This window comes from Salvelinus fontinalis, chromosome 40, assembly GCF_029448725.1.
Source record: "Salvelinus fontinalis isolate EN_2023a chromosome 40, ASM2944872v1, whole genome shotgun sequence".
Lineage (NCBI taxonomy): Eukaryota > Metazoa > Chordata > Actinopteri > Salmoniformes > Salmonidae > Salvelinus > Salvelinus fontinalis.
This window is the reverse complement of record NC_074704.1, coordinates 20,666,155-20,687,005: the sequence shown is the minus strand read 5'-3', so window position 1 is coordinate 20,687,005 and position 20,851 is coordinate 20,666,155. Positions and strand designations below refer to the sequence as shown.

The following is a 20,851-nucleotide window of genomic DNA, read 5'->3' as shown; positions in this document are numbered from 1 at the left end:
GAAAGTAAAACTGCAAGAAATGTGGCCAAAAACGTTATGTCCTGAATATAAAGCCATGATTTCTGAACAGGTAATCAAATGGCTACCTGGACTATTTGCACTGTGTCCCCCCCTCCAACCCCCCTTTTATGCTGCTGCTACTCTCTGTTTATCATATATGCATAGTAACTTTAACTATACATTCATCTACATACTACCTCAATTAGCCTGACTAATCGGTGCCCCCTCACATTGGCTACCCGGACTATCTGCATTTAAAAATTGCACTGTTGGTTAGGGCCTGTAAGTAAGCACTTCATTGTAAGCTCCACACCTGTTGTATTCAGCGCACGTGACAAATAAACTTTGATTTGATTTGATTTGATTATGTTTGTGGCAAATCCAACACAATACATCACTAAGTACCACTCTTTATATTTTCAAGCAAGGTGGTGGCTGCATCATGTTATGGGTATGCTTGTCATGGGCAAGGACTAGGGAGTTTTTTAGGATAAAAATAAACAGAATATAGCTAAGCACAGACAAAATCCTTGAGGAAAACCTGGTTTAGTGTGCTTTCCAACAGACACTGGGAGACAAATTAACCTTTTAGACAGTAACCTAAAATACATGGCCAAATATACTTACCAAGATGACATTGAATGTTCCTGAGTAGCCTAGCTACAGTTTTGACCTAAATCGACTTGAAAATCTATGGCAAGACTTGAAAATGTCTGTCTAGCAATGATCAACAACCAACTTGACAGAGCTTGAAGAATTTTAAAAAGAATAATGTGCTAATATCGTACAATCCAGGTGTTTAAAGCTCTTAGAGACTTACCCAGAAATATTCACAGCTGTAATCGCTGCCAAAGGTGATTCTAACATGTATTGACTCAGGGATGTGAAATCTTATGTAAATTAGATATTTCTGTATTTCATTTTCAATACATTTTCTATAGATTTCTAAAAACATTTTTTCACTTTGTCATTATGGAGTATTGTGTGTAGATGGGTGAGAAAATGAAATATTTAATCAATTTTGAATTCAGGCTGTAACACAACAAAATGTGAACTAAGTCAAGGGGTGTGAATACTTTCTGAAGGCACTGTATATTACAATGAGCTATATGAAGAATACAGTATATGAATACACAGAGTAAACAAAAGTATAAAATAAACGGTCCAATGTTTAATGTCTCTATATACATGGGACAGCAGCATTGGCTGTGTGTGTGTGTGAGTGTGTGTATGTGTGTGTGTGTTTGTGAGTATGGGTGTATGCGTGTGTGTGTCTATTTGTGAGTACAGGAGTCTGCGTGTTTATGAGGTGTGTGTGTGTGTAAGTTTGTGTGTTTTGTGTGAGTGAGTCTATCTTTGTCTTTTACTACAGAAGATGGCTCGATGGCTGTTGAGCAGTCTGATGGCCTGGAGATAGAAGCTGTTTTTCAGTCCTTCTGTCCCAGCTTTGATGCACCTGTACTGTCTCTGTCTGCTAGATGGTAGCAGAGTGAACAGACTGTGACTCGGGTGCCCCAGTGATATGTTGTGCTATGATATGCAGTTGCCGTACTAAGCGGTGATGCAGCCCGACAGAATGCTCTCAATGGTGCATCTGTAAAAGTTTGTGAGGGTCTTAGGGGCCATGCTGTTTTATTTCAGCCGTCTGAGGTTGTATAGACGCTGTTGCGTCTGCTGTTCTTCACCACGGTGTCGGTGTGGTGGGATCATTTCAGGTCCTCAGGGATATGCACGCCAAGGAACTTGAAGCTTTTGACCCTCTTCACTGTGGCCCCGTCTCCTGTAGTGCACGATTCACTCCTTTGTTTTTCTTTTTTACGTTGAAGGAGAGGCTATTTTCCTGGCACCACTCCGCCAGGCTCTAACCTCCTCCCTGTACACTGTCTAGGCAGGTTTCCATTGAACCAGGTTTATTCGACGAAAACAATGTTGAGTAAATCATTGCGACATGTGTAATAGAAACGGCAGTAATAAGCACATTTTTCTAAAGATCGACTACATTTTTATCCCTTCGACGGGTGGATATTTATTTAGTCTAACTTTCTTTATTGTGACAAATGATGATGGAAACTGTGTTTTTCAAATGAATGATGATTGACAAATAATTGTTTATTATCGTCACTTAACTATAAAGCTCCTTAAAGCCACTTCCTGTTCTTCGAAGTAGGGGTGCCGAGGGTGCTACAGCACCCCTTTGATAAATAGAAATAGAAAACAAATAAAACATTGTATAAATCACAAAATGATACTACTCCTGTGTGAACTAGGGCTTTATTACTCCTGTATGAGCGAAAAAAAAATACTCCTCAGTACGTTACATAGCTACTGGTGTGTTTTGAGTAGATTACTGATCAATCAGTGTATGATAGGCCTACGCTATAATCACTATACTAGCCCTACTTGTGTAAGCTCAACCTTGGAGATCAATTTAGGGCTTATTGTTAAACAGCTAAATACTTACCTCAAACGTAGATGTTTAAGAAGGATGCCCTAATTTGTTATTAAGTGAATGGGACGTTGGGGGCTAACTCAACCAGAGCACTTGAATTTCTAAAGGACATTTAAATGTCAAAGTTGACAGGCAATATGCCTCAGAGGACCCTGAGCCTCACGGTTGTCACAGTGGCTAGGGGGTTTTCCCATTCAATGACCATAGAAATGTAAAGATGTATTCTAAGGTTATGTCGTAGTCTAACACAATGAGACAGGAGGTGTCATATCACTTGTGTACTCTATGTCCAACTGTCAACACATGGGTTGTGCTCCTCTGTGTAGACCTGTCTCGATATGAGTCATGATGATTTATTGACACGCTAGTTGAGACACTTCCTCTACTCCATCTTCACATTTTGATTGAGTATTTGAATTGGAATTTCATGTCTGTGCAAGAGTGTTTACAAATCTGCTCAAATTTGGACACATCATGCGTAACATTTACCACATGTGATGTAAAACCACATGAACATACAACAAATCAAGGTTGTTGCATTTGTCGGTGATACTAGTAGACAAATGGACCGGAGCTTGTGGATTCTCCATACTTTTCTTTTTACCATCCAAAATGTGTTTCTGTCAAACACAGACATTTGTAATTGTCAGTACAGTATGAAGCATCTGTACCCCTACTTCTAAATATCTGTGTTTGTGTTGGTGTCCCTATAGGATAGTGACTGTCTGACAGTTGTTTGTCTACTAGTATCACCGACAAATGCAACAACCTTGATTTGTTGTATGTTCATGTGGTTTTACATCAAATGTGGTAAATGTTACGCATGATGTGTCCAAATTTGAGCAGATTTGTAAACACTCTTGCACAGACATGAAATTCCAATTCAAATACTCAATCAAAATGTGAAGATGGAGTAGAGGAAGTGTCTCAACTAGCGTGTCAATAAATCATCATGACTCATATCGAGACAGGTCTACACAGAGGAGCACAACCCATGTGTTGACAGTTGGACATAGAGTACACAAGTGATATGACACCTCCTGTCTCATTGTAATAGACTACGACATAAACTTAGAATACATCTTTCCATTTCTAAGGTCATTGAATGGGAAAACTCCCTAGCCACTGTGACAACCGTGAGGCTCAGGGTCCTCTCATTATCAGTGTTTATTCATGGGTGTGACAGTAATCATTGGGAATCTTATTCTGCTATTATATTGTATTTGTACTTTTCCCTTTACTGGCTGAATCGGAAACGATAACCAACACGGAATAACCCCAAAGTCAGTTCGTCATCTACCGTGATGCGTTCCTCCCCCGGAGCATCTTCTCCTCTCTGGCAGACTAGTAAACCAGGGGGGGGGGGGGGGGGGGGGGGTTGTGCTGGGTCTTGGCAGGGCAGAGCCTCCTCTGTCTCTGGCAGACTAGTAAACCAGGGACTGTGTTAGGTCTTGGTCGGGCAGGTTTTACGATGCAGCCCTGTCGTCCTGCACCTTCCTCCTCCCCGGCTCCCCTTCCCCAGGGGCCCCATGCCAGCTGTTACCCTCAGGATACTCTCTAGTGTTCCAGCCAGCCACTTTTGTGAATGGAGGAGGATCGGCCACTCTCTTATTTGTTTACAGGGCTATTATATCAGAGAGCGAACTAGTGGAGGGGGAAGAGAGAGAGAAAGAGGGGGACGCTTCACGCCACGGTGCATCTGACTCACATTCCCCCAAAATTACAGAGCAGCGGCGGAGCTCTGGCTCCGGGGCAACGTAAAATAAATCAGCTTGACCTTTAACACCAGACCTCTAATTCTGGAATTCCACACTAATTGCTTTACGATTTCATTCCAACTCAAGAGCATGTCCTCTCTAGTGTCTGAAGAGGGCCATGGGAAGACCAGTCCAAAGCATAGCTCGTAATCCTGTTGGTCTTCAAGGCATTGTTTGTTGTCTCAGCAAATTGAAAATCAATTGAAGGGATCAGCGCTTGAGTTTGGCCCGTGCTCATTGGTAGGGAGTACCCGCACCCTAAATGTACCTACACTACCGTTCAAAAGTTTGGGGTCACTTAGAAATGTCCTTGTTTTTGAAAGAAAAGCACATTTTTGTCCATTCAAATAACATCAAATTGATCATAAATACAGTGTAGGCATTGTTAATGTTGTAAATGACTATTGTAGCTGGAAACGGCTGATTTTTAATGGAATATCTACATAGGCGTACAGAGGCCCATTATCAGCAACCATCACTCCTGTGTTCCAATGGCACGTTGTGCTAGCTAATCCAAGTTTATAATTTTAAAAGGCTAATTGATCATTACAAAACCCTTTTGCAATTATGTTAGCACAGCTGAAAACATTTGTTCTGATTAAAGAAGCAATAAAACTGGCCTTCTTTAGACTAGTTGAGTATCTGGAGCATTAGCATTTGTGGGTTCGATTACAGGCTCAAAATGGCCAGAAACAAAGACCTTTCTTCTGAAACTTGTCAGTCTATTCTTGTTCTGAGAAATGAAGGCTATTCCATGCGAGAAATTGCCAAGAAACTGAAGATCTCGTACAACGCTGTGTACTACTCCCTTCACAGAACAGCGCAAACTGGAGTGGGAGGCCCCGGTGCACAACTGAGCAAGTGGACAAGTACATTAGAGTGTCTAGTTTGAGAAACAGACGCCTCACAAGTCCTCAACTGGCAGCTTCATTAAATAGTACCCGTAAAACACCAGTCTCAACGTCAACAGTGAAGAGGCGACTCCGGGATGCTGACCTTCAATTTGATGTTATTTTAATTGACAAAAAAACATACTTTTCTTTCAAAAGCAAGGACATTCTAAGTGACCCCAAACTTTTGAACGGTAGTGTACCTTGTATTGATTCCTTTTCCATTCCATTTCAAGCACGGGAAGGGATGAGAGTGAATCTAAATCTCACAAGTTGTAGGCTATCTTTACAAAGTTTCTGTATGTTGTGGAAATAGCTTGCTCACCCTGGCTTTAATGGTTTTGTGGGCAAGGTACAGGAGACAGGTCTACCATTGAACCTTGACCCTTCTATTGAAGCTTGATTGTCTGGGTGGCTAATGCTGTATGGTCTCTCTCTCCCAGATATGGTATCACGACCTAGGATCTTCAGACGAACAAGATAGTAACCTCTTCAGACCCAGACTGCTTTACTGTTTCCTGCAGTAAAAATAAAGGTATATATTTGCCAACTTATCATTTTGGGCCCGAACATTTTTGGAATCATTTTTGTATTTTGAAGAAAGTAAGCGTCTCCTGTAGATTGAGTTACAGCTTTTTGACAAAAATGTCTCTCGACTCCTATAGTTTGAACAGGTGCATTCCGTCACCTCTCACAATTCCAAGGTAACCTAATTTGTGGGATGTATATTTTAGCATTGCTCTGGTCTACTGGAGTTTACGCACTGCAGAGCAATGGGGACAAGATGCTGACTTTCTTAGAGCATGCTGCCCTAATTATATGGATAAAGTCATTGTTCTTGTGTTATTGTTGGACTTGTGTTTGCAGGCTCCTGAAAGCCGTCAGTCAGCAACTGTTGATGCATGCTGCCGCCAGTGTGTAGGAGGCGGGGCGTTTTCTTTATCGCAATGTCTCTTTTTTTGTTAGTCGCCTCGAAGGGATGTTGCTGTAAATCATGTCTGATTCATAAAAAAAAACAGGTTATTCTGTCTGCTACGCTTCATCTCCGAAAATCTCAGACGTACAGACACTGTAGATCTTGGCCCGCAGCCATTACCTCCCTGGATCTTCTTCCTTTTTACCTCCGTCTCTGCACGGGGCTGTTCCTGTCAACACTCCTCTCTCTCTTTCTCACTCTCCTCCTCCTTCCTCTGCCACCTTTCATATTTGTCTCCACTCTGCCTCTTCATAGGGCTGCTGAATTTGTTTTTTTAGTTTTCTCTTTGACTGTCCTCCACCATGGGAAGTACCTGGCATCGGATGCATTTGGCAGGTTTCTGTCCGGACACGTTTCCCCTCGTCTCCTTCCCCGCATTCTGTCAGCTCTCTCCTCGGCCACGCAGCGTGAGAACTTGGGTGGGGTGTCCATGGAGACGGGGGCGTGTCTGTTGGGTTACATTGGAGCCCAACTGTATTTCAAGTCATTTGGCTAGAAGCAGTAGTCATCTTACAAGAATTTACTACACCATTTTACAATTTGACAATCCGTTTTTTTGCCAACAGGTCAGTAATCGTGAATAGGATCCTCAAGCTCTCCATCCAGCCATGTGGTAGTCTACACATCTTTACCCAGTTATCAATTAGCACACCACACCCCGGACCCACCCGGCCACCGCTCACTCCTCACCCGACTCAGCCTCAACACCAGTATCCCACAGACAGCAGCTGGTCTCATGGCCCACCCCTATGAACCCTGGTTACGGACAGCCCCTCCTGGTGGCAGCTCAGACGAGATGAACGTTCCCTCATGGTGGGACCTCCACACCGGGCCAGGGAGCTGGATGGACCTGCAGGCGGGCCAGGGTGTGGGCTTACAGGCAGTTGGTCAGAGCTCCATGGGACTGCAGTCCTCCCTGGGGCCTTACGGCTCTGAGCCCCAGCTGTGTACTCCTGCTCAGCTAGCCCAGCTGGCCCCAGCCTCACACTCAGCTCACTCACACCTCTTCCCCCAGGATGGCTTCAAGATGGAGCCACTGGGAGGACCTGAGCTCCTGCAGCAGGAGACGTATTCCCTGGAGGAGCCACAGGAAGGTGCCACCTCGGTCCGGCCCAAGCCCCAGCGCCGCTCTGCCTCCAGGGGTTCGGGCCAGTCTGTGTGCCGGTGCCCCAACTGTGTCCACGCCGAGCAGATGGGCCAGAGCACTGACGACGACCGGAGGAAACACATGCACAACTGCCACATCCCGGGCTGCGGCAAGGCCTACGCCAAGACCTCCCACCTGAAGGCCCACCTGCGCTGGCACAGCGGGGACCGGCCCTTCGTCTGCAACTGGCTGTTCTGCGGCAAGCGCTTCACGCGCTCCGACGAACTGCAGCGACACCTGCAGACGCACACCGGCGCCAAGAAGTTCAGCTGCACCATGTGCCCCCGCGTGTTCATGCGCAACGACCACCTGGCCAAGCACATGCGCACGCACGAGTCTCTCTCCGGGCCAGGGGAGGAGAGGGTGTATGGAGAGGGGGGCAGGATGGGGAAGAGCTTTGACACACCTTCTCCTCAGCCCTCCCACGCCACTGCCTCTGACACAGAGGCACCCCTTAAGCAGCCGAAATGTGAGAAAGACCCCTCTGGGACAGGGCAGTCCAGCTAACTGTATCCCGTCCACATCTGGAATGCTATACCGATAATGTATAGTCAGTAGGCTACTTTTAGCCCCTTTCTATCAGGCAGAGAATCAATCCATAGTTTATAATACATGTAGTCCAGTGGAGGTAGAATCATAGGGGGTTTTATATTATAAATTGATAGTTTATTTCTACCAGATGCATTGAACAACATAAGGCAACAAAGGCCCATCTGATTTTCAGAATGCATCATATCACATATAACAGCACCATACAGCATAGACAGACATAAAACCAAAGAGTCCAAAGCGATTACCCATATGTTACATCACCAACAGAGGACAAGCTGTCAAGTGCCTTGCTGGAAGGATATCCATCTAAGGAATCAAGGAAAATGATTTTTTAGATAATCTCTTCCATTTAAAGATAGCTTTGGTGGCAACCAAACCAGAGCCAAAGCTTGCTAGCTGCTAGGACTTCCATTGCTGCTACTACTATTATACCATCCATCCACAGAGACTTTGGGAACGAGTTAAACTGAAGATGGTGCTTGATGTGTTTACAGTAAAACTACTAGCTACTTGGAGAGAGATTTATTTCCAGGAAGCCATCAAACTCTCCAGTCTCCACTGCACAAATCTAACTGAATTTAAGGCAATGGAAGTAGAGGGTTAGAATATGTTGGTATGTTGTGTTCACTTCCTTTCCCCACCCTTTAACCCACCCCCTTGACTTGCTGTGTATAATATACTGTATGTGAGTGTATGAACATGTCACTGGAAAATTCCACACTGTATTTTTGGTTTTGACCACGCACAATGTTGGCGTCAACCTTTTGCCAAAGAGCACCACAGTAAGCGCCACTATAATTCTGTTTGGTGCAGTATGTGGGCGGTGCAAATAAAAATGACTGCATTTGCTCTGTAGATGGCAAATTAATTAAAAGTATGGCACTAGAGGTGCAGAGATGTCCCACTACAGCACATTATGGCATGGAATTCATACCCCATGTTTTATGTCAAAAATATATTTTCTGTTTAATGTACAGTAAGAAGACATGATTTGTGTTATCAATGTATTTTACTTAAATGCACCGTATGTATCATCATGTTTAAATGTCCCTCAACTGTGACTGAAAAGCACCGTTGCTCCTCTTTTGACACGCCTTATCTCAGCTATGCAGGTGTGAATGTTACGTGATGGCAGCATATCTCATTCACAGGAAATGTGTAATTCCATGGTCTTGTCCCTGATAGTGTATGATCCGATCCACACAATACCAAGTTCACACTTCACAGAACCTACTGTAGTAACACTTGATAAGGATTTCCTCGGACAAAAGACAGGCTGGATACATCACTACTGAAATGTACGCTAGACTGAAATGTGAGCTGAACTGAAATCCCTCATTGAGAGGAACTTAGGTAAACCATATTTTGTCACACCAACAACTTCCAGGACAAGCAACAATTCCTCCTCCAAGGTTGTTCAAGCATAATGCCAAAAACAGAAAGAGTGGAATTGTTTAGAACCCATTTTGATATTAATAGTCATAAATAATAATTTATATATTGATAGAAGATGCACTTCGATAATGTTTTAGGAATCCAGTCTAGACCTTTCTAAATAGGCTTAGGCCTGTGTGTCGTGGTTTTGGCTTCTTAGCTTATTGTCCTCACTGTAAAACAAATTAGCCTTGTTACGAAAGCATTGTTGTATTTTGAGTAGTGACTTAGTCAAAATGTGCTTAAAAGAGTCTAAGCTGAGGTTTAGCTTAGGGATCTCTCGCTGAGGTGTTTATTGTAGCCCCCATTAGACATATCCCTAAATAAAATAAAACATAATGGTTTTTGATGGTTTACTTGCATTTTGTTAATCAAATGTGATGAAAGGACATCACCTTGAGACTCATCTATTGCAAATCACTTGGGGCCCGATTCAGACTTAGGAAATGTACGCATTTCCTACACACACCTTTACTACGCACTTCACAGTAGTTGGTATTCAGTCTTACCTTATGCAGGTGCTGTTCCCTTGCGCGTGCTGAATACATATAATTAAACCGCTGAAAACCCTGCCACTTGCTGGCCAATAGATTTTGTTATGGAGTTTTCTTTCATTAGGGTTTCCAGTACATTTATCATGTATCCTCTTTAAATTTGGTGTACCTTTAAATTAGAATTTTCGACAGAATAATTAGAATAAATGGATAGAACAGTTCAAAATCTTAGGGATCAACGAAAGAAAGCCATGTATTCATCTCCTTTTCAGCACCAATTGGTGGAGCTTGTATATTAATTTAGGGTTAGGAAAGTATTTATGAATAATCAGTGGTGGAAATAATATCCAGCTGTCATACTTGAGTAAAAGTAAAGATACCTTAATAGAAAATGACTCAGGTAAAAGTCACCCAGTAAAATACTACTTGAGTAAAATTCTAAAAGTATTGGGTTTGAAATTTACTTAAGAATTAAAAGTCAATTTAATTGTTAAAATATACTTAAGTATCAAAAGTTAAAGTTAAAGTGTAAATAATTTCAAATTCCTTATTAAACAAACCAGGTGGCACAATTTTCATGTTTTTTTTATTTAAAGATAGCTAGGGACACACTCCAACACTCAGACATCACACATATGAATAATTTGAGTCCGCCAGGTCAGAGGCAGTAGAGATGAGCAGGGATGTTCTCTTGATAGGTGCGTGAATTGGACCATATTCCTTTTCTTTCATTCAAAATGTAATGAGTACTTTGGGGTGTCAGGGAAAGTGTATGGAAGTAAAAGTAAAAGTTGTCAAAAATATAAATAGTAAAGTAAAGAAGTATAGTATTTTTACTTATGTACTTTACACCACTGTGGATAATAAAAATTAAAAAAACAGGTTTGGAGAGCCTCCACTCAATAAATATATTGGTGAATCAAAAATACAGTGGTTTGATTTATCCTGAAAGTTGCCAAATTCCATTGTTCAATTCTGAAATATTTGAAGGTGAAAAAGTGTACAATAGGGGTTGAGCAGTAGTCCTATAAATCTATCCTAATAATCCTCACTAATCATGTAACTTTGATGATAACGGTCCATTTGTCGTAAACTGTGCACCAGGCTCCAGATTTAAACTGCTACATATGATCTGTGTTCCATAATGATTCAAATAGGCTACATGTCCCGAATTATTGCCCAATTTGTAATACGTTAGCCTAATATGATCCACTATTGCTTGCTATCCTCAGGAACAACCACACAAACTTGACAGAGGCAAAAAAGGTAAACTAACTCTCTCTACAGAGAGTGGCTAATATTAAAACAGATTGGAAAAAATACAGTAAAAAGTCTGGGTTTATAATTCAAACATTCTAAAAGTCATAAATCCACTCGGTAGCTTTGGCGCTATACAGTCATTTGCGGATGGCCACAGAAGCCTATAGCTTGGGTCTCCAAACTTCATCCTTGCAAGTTACAGTATAAGGCCAGCATTCCATAAACTTCACCATGGAAAAGATGATAGGCTAGGTTGATACACTTCAGTTTGCTGCCATATGACTGGTTTCACATTTGTCTCCAGCTATCACAAGGTAAAATAGATCTAAAACAATTGTCATTTATATTTACAATCCCCTTATCCAAACGGCTTACTCATTTACCTAGCTTTAATCAAAAGCTCTTATCAATTTGTAAATTACAGTGCATGGAAAAGTGTGTTACTTCTATCAGAAAAAATAAAGTAGACGTTGTTTCACTTGGAATCAACAGGTAGCTCGACCTTATTCCTCATTTCATCGGGTAAAGGGGGTGGAATTATGAGGGAATTAAGTCAAGACAAGGTTAGAATATGGTGTTTCTGAGGGCCTCCCAAGTGGCGCAGCGTCTAAGGCACTGCATCACAATGCTAAAGGTGTCACTACAGACCCGGGTTCGATCCTGGGCTGTATCACAACCGTCCGTGATCGGAAGTCCCATAGGGCGGCGCACGACTGGCCCAGCGTTGCCTGGGTTTGGGGAGGGTTTGGCTGGGGGGGCTCATCGCGCTCTAGTGACTCCTTGTGGCGGGCTGGGCGCCTGCAGGCTGACCTCGGTTGTCAGTTGAACAGTGTTTCCTCTGACACATTGGTGCGGCTGGCTTCTGGGTTAAGAATTGCGGTTTGGCGGGTCATGTTTTGGAGGACGCATGACTCGACCTTTGCCTCCTGAGCCCGTTGGTGAGTTTCAGCGATGAAACAAGATTGAAATTGGGGAGAAAAAAAATACAAAAAAGAATACAAAAATAAAAAGAATATGGGGTATGGGGCCACTACACCTTCATTTTTTAAATGTCTACCTAAACAAATAGCAAGTGATTCTCGTGCCTAAGTTCAAGGTCAGAATACGTGTAGAGAGAAAAGTGCATAAAAAGGGAATTAAATTCCCTTCTACACGCGTTTAAATCGGGTCGGAATTTCCCCCTTGTAGCTTTGCGTTTCCAATAGGCCTACCTAAGAACACTTGATACATGTATTAAATAGGCCTACTGGTTATCTCTATTATCATCATAAATGCTATTATTGAGTTGTATGTGTTAGATAGGAGCAGATTCAAGATTATTAAAATATTATTTAAATGATCTTATTTTATTGATTACAGTAGTATGTTGTTGCAGTAGATATGAATTGAAACAATATTTTGTAATAATTTAAGTACTGCTGTACTATTGCCTGGTTTTAAGACTTGCTTGTAATTTTAATAGAGAAATGTTCTTTATGGAAATAAAAAGAGACATATCACTAAGTAGTATGTTGTTTATTTATTCAGTACTTCATCATAATTTATTATAAGATGCACTGCTAGAACCAGCTTGTGTGTGTGTGTGTGTGTGTGTGTGTGTGTGTGTGTGTGTGTGTGTGTGTGTGTGTGTGTGTGTGTGTGTGTGTGTGTGTGTGTGTGTGTGTGTGTGTGTGTGTGTGTGTGTGAGAGAGAGAGAGAGAGTTAAACAGATCAGAGAGCATTTTCATGGCAACTTTTTTCAAAGAAGTTCCACAATGCTGCGCTGTTGGACGCATTCTGGGAGTAAGAGACATGGAGATGTCTTAAAGAGAAAAGGGGAGTCAGGAGAAGCAATGGATGCAGAGTTTTCTATGTTTGAGATGACAAGGGCGTTGGAGGGCTGTGGAGAAGATAAAGTGTGTTATATGATGTTTAAGCATGCACTGGACAGTGTGTTGGAAACAGTGTTAGGGTGGTATAATAAGGTGTGGAAGACTGGGGTGCTACCTGCTGGGTGGAAATGTGCGGTGATATTGCTGTTTGTATAACCAGGTAAAGATCCCACTAGGGCGGGCAGTTATAGACCTACCACACTGACAACCAACATGTGTAAATTGATGGAAAAGATGATAGTGAGTAGGATAATGTATTTCTTGGGATTTATGGGTTTGATGAGCTTAGCACAGAGTGGGTTCAGGACAGTGGAGGCTGGTGGGAGGAGATATAGGAGCACAGGTTCATTGTAATGAATGGAATTGGATAAATGGAACGGAGTCAAACATGGTTACCATATGTTTGATACCGTTCCATTAATTCCATATCAACCATTACAATGAGCCTGTCCTCCTATAGCTCCTCCCACCAGCCTCCTCTCATTCAGGAGAGTGAGGTCTGCCATGGATGCCCTGGTGACAGTTAGTACAGAGATAACCAAGGCCCTGACAATAAAAGAGATGATGAATGTTGTGTATTTTGACATTGAAAAGACTTACAATATCATGTGGAGGGAAGGGTTGTTGATCCAGTTGAGTTCATTGGGAATTGGGGGACGTCTGTAAAACTGGATCATGGATTTCCTGTTCGATCGAGTCATACGGGTGAGGGTGGAGTTAGAATTGTCAATGCGGTTTGAAGTGGACAATGGTACTCCTCAGGGAAGTGTGGTTAGTCCGATGTTGTTCACCCTGATGATAGATGACAGATTTAAGGAGGTGGGACAGGGAGAAGAAAGACGGAAGGAAGGAAGACGGGCAGGTCGGATAGGGGAGACTTGGTGCTGTTAATGAGAGTGGAAAGGATGGGAGTGGTGGCAAGCTTTTGTTGGGTTCCTGCCCATGTGGGTGTGGAGGGTAAAGAGAAGGCTGATGTGGTGACTAAGAGTGCTGTGAGGAGAGAGGGGGTAGATATTCAGGTCCCACTGGGCCGCTGGGAAGTCAAGTCAAGCCTTGATCCGTGCAAAAGGGCTCCATTTTTGGCAAAGGGAATGGCATGCTAGTAGTAAGGGGAGGCCATTTTGTTGCGTGTATCGGTCAGTAAAGGAAGAGGTGGGGAGTATGGGATGTAGGACAGAGTAAGTTGTGTGGAGTAGACTACGATTTGGGCACACAGGTTTGAATGCCATTTTGTGGATAATAGGTCTGTGTGATGAGCGTTTAGTTGAGGAAACGGTGGAGCCTGTGTTGATATTTTGAGAATTGTATGATGTAGACAGGGAGAGATTGTGTGAAAGGGTCAGAGAAGTTGGACGGGGTTGGGGTTGGGGTTTGGATGGTGTATTGGGGGAGGAAAGGGATGTCTAAGGGTCTATTTTACTTTCTTAGAGGAACAGGACTAACGTAGGGAATTTAATATAGTTGGGCCGTGACTGGCCTTACACTTCAGTACAGTAGGTGGCGGTGTATGCTCCTTGAAAGTTGGATGCGATCCGCCAACCCAATCCCCAAGAAGCCGAAGAAGAAGAATAACGCACTCTTAAACAACCGGGGTGGAAAAAAATAATTAAGGCCGGAAGTACTATGAAAAACACAACACGCTAGCCTAGCATGCAAATGTCGATGTTATATAGATAATAACATACATTTGTTTTGTCAGGTACGATAACCACATAGGTAGAGGACACGTTTATTCACATCTTATTTATCAATCGGACCGAGTGGACGATCTAAGTCAAGATGGGAGGAGGTGACCTCGTAAGTATGAGCAAATATTAGCTTACAACGCTAACGTTAGCGCTTAACTTGCTAACTAATTTAGCTAACTTCGCATGTTTGTTTTGTTTATGTCTAGCAAGCTAACTAACTAATCACAAAACCACTTAATTCAACTACTGCCAACTTCTGAACTAGTGTTTAGTGAAGCGAAACGCCATCACTGCCACTACAACGATGGCTAGTTGGCGTAGCTAGTTAACTAAGTTGACCCCCTAACTACATTTAAGTTTTGAAGGTGTGTTTATTTTATATTTTCCCAGTTATGTTATTACACAACTACTTAGCTAGTTAACGTTACTCAGACGTAGTAATTCCTTCCTTAGAAGAACAATTGGAATTCAGAAATGATGGTTGTATTAATCAATTGTAGCTATCTTTCCCTGTTTTGTTTAATTATATCGAATATCACTTTCCCTTATCTCTGTCAGAACTTGAAGAAGAGCTGGCATCCCCAGACTATGAAAAACATAGAGCGGGTATGGAAGGCTGAACAGAAGCACGAGGCTGAGGCGAAGAAGATCGAGGAGCTTCAGAAGGAGCTGAAAGAGGAACGAGCTCGAGAAGATATAACCAGATTCGCTCAGCAGACTGGGGCTCTAAAGTAATGCTCACCTCACCGACCCTTGCGATGAGGAAGTAATAGGTCTCACCTTGATAGAAAAACCACTGTCCTGTCTAGGTTTAAAAATCAAATGAGAGCAATTTAAATGTGCCCTCTTCACCACAGACAAATGGACAGAGATACTCTCCTTGGATGCAGTCATTAACACTCAACTGCATTTTGTTGTTGTTGTTGTACTCCAGGAAAAAAGATGACCGGTTGGACTGGATGTACCAGGGGCCAGGTGGTCAGGTGTCCCGTGATGAGTACCTGCTGGGCCGCCCTATCGACAAGCAGATTACCCAGCAGTTTGAGGAGCCAGAGAGCGGTCCATCCGAACAAACCGGACTCCTGCCTGGCTCAATCTTCAAACCCTCCACCCCTGCATCCAACCTCGACATGGCCGCCAAGATCAGAGAGGACCCGTTGTTTGATATCAAGTCAGTCACTCTTGTCTCTTTCTTTACCATTTAATGTGTCCAGCTAGCAACTGTTATGCCATACATTGATGTTCTGCTGTTAGCCAAGAGCTGATTATAATGACGCGTCTTATTTTTCAAGGAAACGAGAGGAGGAGAAGAGGAGGGAGGTCTTGACAAACCCAGTGAAAATGAAGAAGATCAAAGAAATGGTAAGTTGGATGGCTCCAATAAAACTGGAATGAAATCAGTTTCAGCCTGTTGTAGTAGTTTCAGTTGAACTGGGTTCTAAAGCAGCAACAGTTTTTCACTTTTTATTTTCTTTCAGCTGCGTCAGAATCTTGAAAAGAAAGACAAGAAAAAGAAGAGGAAGAAGGACAAGAAGGAGAAAAGGGAAGAGAAAGAGAGGAGAAAGGAGAAGAAGCATAAGAGAAGGAGCTTGAGCTCCAGCTCTGAGGATGAAAACAAAAAACACAGGTGCACCTAAACTTCAATAGAGGTTTCTCAGGAGCAGTAAACAGATGCCAATATGATCAGATGTTCAGTTTAACTGTTTGGATCTTATGAGCATTTTGTGATAGTTTACAAATCTAGCTTGCAGCTTCTATTGTTGACGGCAACTCCTGGATGGGGTAGATTGTTTGTTTAATCCTATCAGTCGTTAGACCCCAGCAAAATTCTGCTTTTAATTAGGATTTATCTGAATTTCATTTATCTGCATATCTAGCCCTTATATTTAGCCTCTCAGTGAAGTGTTTTACTATTTTCTTTTCAGGACAACCAGGGCTACAAGTAGAACACAAAACAATTTGTCATAAGTAGTTGCTTTAATTGACAAATGTCCATAAAGAAATAAGGTTTGCCAAAGCAAAAACCTGAGAAAAATGAATTTATATTAATGCTGTAAGTACAGAAATTGTTTGCTCACTGGGAAATGGATATCCAACTAGTCAGTGACAACTATGTGAGCTTATTACAGTATTATAGACACTATGTCCTGGGATTTCCTAGGACATGTAGAAGAACCTCTTACCTTCTAATGACTCCTTTGCAGCTTGTGAGCGTCATAGAACAAAACATATTACATGTGCGTGTTCATGAGCTTTTCATAGATGGATAGCTGAAACCATTCGGACTCTACAGACATTCGCCCTTGTCTCACAAACACCGCTTTAGCTCAGCCGCCGTTAATAATCACACAGACTAATGGTTAGTACCTACGGATGCAGAAGAAATGGATGAATCCAATGGTACAACCCATAAGTATGTAACTCAAACACACAATGTTTAAAAGGGGTTGGAAGGACAAAACGTTCCAGCGTTGCGGTGGGACTCATTGGGTTAACTGAGTGATGTATCTTTACCTAGGCACCATTCTAAAGAGGAATCCAAAGAAACAACCCACTCACATTCCCACCACCGCAATGTCCCAGCTGGCTATGGACTACAGGTCAGTACGGCTCAATCTTTATACATTGACAGTGACACCACGAACGTTGTTATATCTTAGTCCAATCAATCCAAAGTTACTTCAATCCTCCTGAGAGAGATGTGTACCGCTCATCGCCTAATTTCTCTCCTCAGTTTCCAGCTGGGAGGCATCATCAGTCCTCAAAGCCCCCCAACCACTCGAGGCACCGTTCTCAGGAGAGGAGCTGCTCTCGATCGCCTCAAAGGACAGACGGGAACGGCCATCATTCCTCTCACAGGACAGACAACCACTCCTCTCACAAATCAGAGAACCACTCATCCCACAGGACAGACCAGTTCAAAGTTCCACAGTTCCAGCGTCCCAAAGCCCCCAGCCCACAGAAAGATCGCTACCAAAGGCGTCAGAGCAGTACCACCAAGTAAGAGTCCACAGCACCTGTTTATACAATTATCACACTTGTGTTCAATCATCGGTGAATTAATGGTAATCGCACAACCCCATCCTAAAGTGTTTTCTTATCCCTATATTTATCTGTGTGATATTCTCTTAGATGTCTCTCTGCTGAAGAGCTGGAGAAGAAGAGGAGAGAGATGATGGACTTTGCCAAACAGAGAGATAAAGAGCGTGAAATCAACGTTAGAAGTTACAAACGACGGGATGAACAGGAGGAGCGGGAGAAAGAGAAAGGCGGCAAGCATGACCGCAACGCTGGCTTTATCCAGTAAGTATCTTGCTGACTGACATGTGCACGTATTGCATACTTCCTATGGCTGTTGTCTGGTCCTCTAAAACTCTTGCGTCCTTCCCTGCAGTAACATGAAGCTGGAGAGTGCCTCCACCTCATCCTTGGAGGACCGAGTCAAGAGAAACATCAACTCCATACAGAGGACCCCCGCATCCCTGGAGAAGAATTTCATGAGGAGATGAGAACTAGAAGAAGCAGGAATGGGTTGATGGAGGAGAGTAAAAATATGCACCAGCTACCACACTGAAATATGTGCACCGGTTTGCCAGGACAGCCAACTCATTTATTTTAATAAACAAAAACAGACACTGCAGAGGCACCATGCATTTGCACTCGGGCCCTGTGAAACTGCCCCTTAGCCATTGCCCTGACTAAAGCAATGCAAAGAATCTGACTTCCTCTGTAATGGCAAAACTCACCCGTGCCATTCACCAGCAACAACAAGCCATACTCACCTTCATAGAATGAGCAACCTTGGATTTATTTTAAGTGGAAATTGTATATTGTGTTCTCTACAATGGTTAGAATTATTACAACTTTTATCACACACACAACCCTTTTGTAAACGATGTTCCTTGAATATCTTTAGTGTATTGCTGTAAAGGAGAAGAATTGTTTATCTTAATAAAAAATAGTTCCCGAAAGCTCTTTGAGTTGGGGACTAAGGGCCCATCTCCAGTGGTTTGGTGTTTTAGTCACAGGCTCATAGTTTACAGTATTGTAATTTATCTTTATTTCCATTATTGTTTCACTTTCGCACGCTTCAAACAAACTATGAACATTTGCACACTCCCCTAACCCAACCGTCAATGATAACAACGGTGGCCACCCGGAACTTTTTACAGACCCAATCATCGTGTAGTACCGAATGACGTATCAAACAGCAAGGTTGACTGATTTCCGGCTGTTCCAAATCGTGTAGTCACTGTGGGATTATTATCCGCAGTCATTAAAAATAGTGAACATTTACAAGATATTTCAAGGGCTAAGGAAGACACCTCAACGTATTCACAATGGTAAGATTGTCAATAAATAATGTATGCATGTAGCTAGAACTTGTGGTTCCGTAGATTGGTTTGTAAAACTAGCTCAGCTAACGTTAGCAACCGGCTGCCTAATCAGTTTGGTAGCTAGCATTTAGCTTGCTAACGTTAGCTAGCCATGCCAAAAGTCACCTGCAATGGTAACTAACTTGTTCAACGAAAATATAACTAGCGTTAGGCATTTTCCAAACGTAACTACCACATTAACTCGCAACCTAGTTAGCTATAAACTGGATTATTGTCGCTAACGCTAGTCTATGAATGAGCTAACTAGCTAATGTTAGTACTAGCTGTCTGAAGAGGGATGCAACAACATCATGCAACTTGAGTCTGTTGATGGAAGTTTATCATCTTGACGTTCCTAGCTAATAGTTATGCCAATGTTTCTACTGATTCACCAATGTTTCAAGTAATGAAGGTCACCCGTCAAAGTTATTAACTCAATAGTTTGTGATTGAAACAATGTTTGGGTTTTGAAATTGTCCCAGTCACGATTGTAACTTAACTTCTATCCCTCGTCTCCTTCCTTGTCTTCCATCTCCAGTCTATTATGTCCTATAATGGTGGCGCCGTCATGGCGATGAAGGGTAAGCAATGTGTAGCCATTGCAGCAGATCGGAGATTCGGTGTACAGGCTCAGATGGTGACCACAGACTTCCAGAAGATCTTTCCCATGGGAGACAGACTCTACATTGGCCTGGCTGGTCTGGCTACTGACGTACAGACAGTGTAAGTGTGCCTTGATCCATCAGTGCACCTCTTCTCTCCCAAGTTTTCGAATATTTGGATGGTCAGTGCAACAGATTGACTTTGCAGGTGATATTAATTATCCACTCTATTTAACAGTTCCCAGAGGCTCAAATTCAGATTGAACCTCTATGAGCTGAAGGAGGGGCGTCAGATCAAACCCAAGACATTCATGAGCATGGTCTCCAACCTGCTCTATGAGAGGAGGTGAGTTTACTGATGTGAAGAAGCACGGTATTTCATATACAAGTCTACACTTCCTCCTTGGTGGCAAGTCTGTGATTGATCAAACGTGAATCCCTTTGTCTCAGATTTGGGCCATACTACATTGAGCCTGTGATCGCTGGTCTGGACCCCAAGACCTTTGAGCCATTCATCTGCTCCCTGGACCTGATTGGCTGCCCCATGGTGACAGAGGACTTTGTTGTGAGCGGCACTTGCTCAGAGCAGATGTACGGCATGTGTGAATCTCTCTGGGAGCCAGACATGGTAGGTTATTGTGTACTGTATTGTAAGATAATATATTGAGTGCGATAGTTGACTATGTCTAACTGTCTTTATTTACAATGGTTATTTTTGACACCTGCAGGAACCAGAGGACCTGTTTGAGACCATCTCCCAAGCCATGCTGAATGCAGTGGACAGGGATGCTGTTTCAGGCATGGGTGTCATTGTGCAAGTCATGTAAGTACAGTCATACTTTTCCTCTTCCACTGCCTACATTTTGAATTAAATACCTGCTAAATTTGTAATTAATCTGAGGATTCATACAAATGACATGACATTTAGATGGTGATCTTTAGTAACGCTCTGGTCAATGTTGTAGTGACAGTACCTTGATTTGACTTATTTTGACAGTGAGAAGGACAAGATCACCACACGTACCCTGAAGGCCCGAATGGATTAAAGCTCCTCTCCCTCTGCTGCTTCAACCCCTCATCTCTACCAACTCCCACTATTTTGTATGAAAATGATAAACACTGCGTGTACTGTTTTTCTTAAAATACTGTTCAATAAAATTAATGACTATTCGTTTTAATGACTCTGGTTTGCCTGGTGTGTTATTTCAGAGCAAGTAATGAAAGATGAGGGTTTAACATGATAATTGTGTGGATTAATAAAACAGGGAAAGATAGACAGGATAGTCTGCAGCCAAATTCAGTAATCTCATGAGAAGAATAGTCTGAATGAATTGAGCGGCTAAACGGCTATTGTC

At 42.6% G+C, this 20,851-nt stretch overlaps 3 protein-coding genes across 3 annotated transcripts; all 3 read left to right on the top strand.

The window, feature by feature from the left end:
- Positions 1-6,641: 6,641 nt before the first annotated feature.
- LOC129839845 (transcription factor Sp6-like) lies at positions 6,642-12,417 on the top strand. The gene has a single exon (XM_055907516.1). The coding sequence runs from the start codon at positions 6,809-6,811 to the stop codon at positions 7,724-7,726; it is 918 nt and encodes a 305-aa protein (XP_055763491.1). The 5' UTR covers positions 6,642-6,808; the 3' UTR covers positions 7,727-12,417.
- Positions 12,418-14,403: 1,986 nt separating this feature from the next.
- On the top strand, positions 14,404-18,513 carry LOC129839808 (pre-mRNA-splicing factor CWC25 homolog). The gene is made up of 9 exons (XM_055907454.1): positions 14,404-14,627; positions 15,077-15,249; positions 15,453-15,689; positions 15,811-15,880; positions 15,997-16,145; positions 17,037-17,118; positions 17,253-17,518; positions 17,651-17,821; positions 17,913-18,513. Exons 1-9 carry the CDS (start codon positions 14,610-14,612, stop codon positions 18,025-18,027), a joined length of 1,281 nt encoding a protein of 426 aa, XP_055763429.1. The 5' UTR covers positions 14,404-14,609; the 3' UTR covers positions 18,028-18,513.
- A 201-nt stretch (positions 18,514-18,714) lies between these two features.
- LOC129839811 (proteasome subunit beta type-3) lies at positions 18,715-20,677 on the top strand. The gene is made up of 6 exons (XM_055907459.1): positions 18,715-18,861; positions 19,433-19,617; positions 19,735-19,842; positions 19,947-20,124; positions 20,225-20,319; positions 20,494-20,677. The coding sequence occupies exons 1-6, from the start codon at positions 18,859-18,861 to the stop codon at positions 20,540-20,542; spliced, it is 618 nt and encodes a 205-aa protein (XP_055763434.1). The 5' UTR covers positions 18,715-18,858; the 3' UTR covers positions 20,543-20,677.
- Positions 20,678-20,851: the final 174 nt, after the last annotated feature.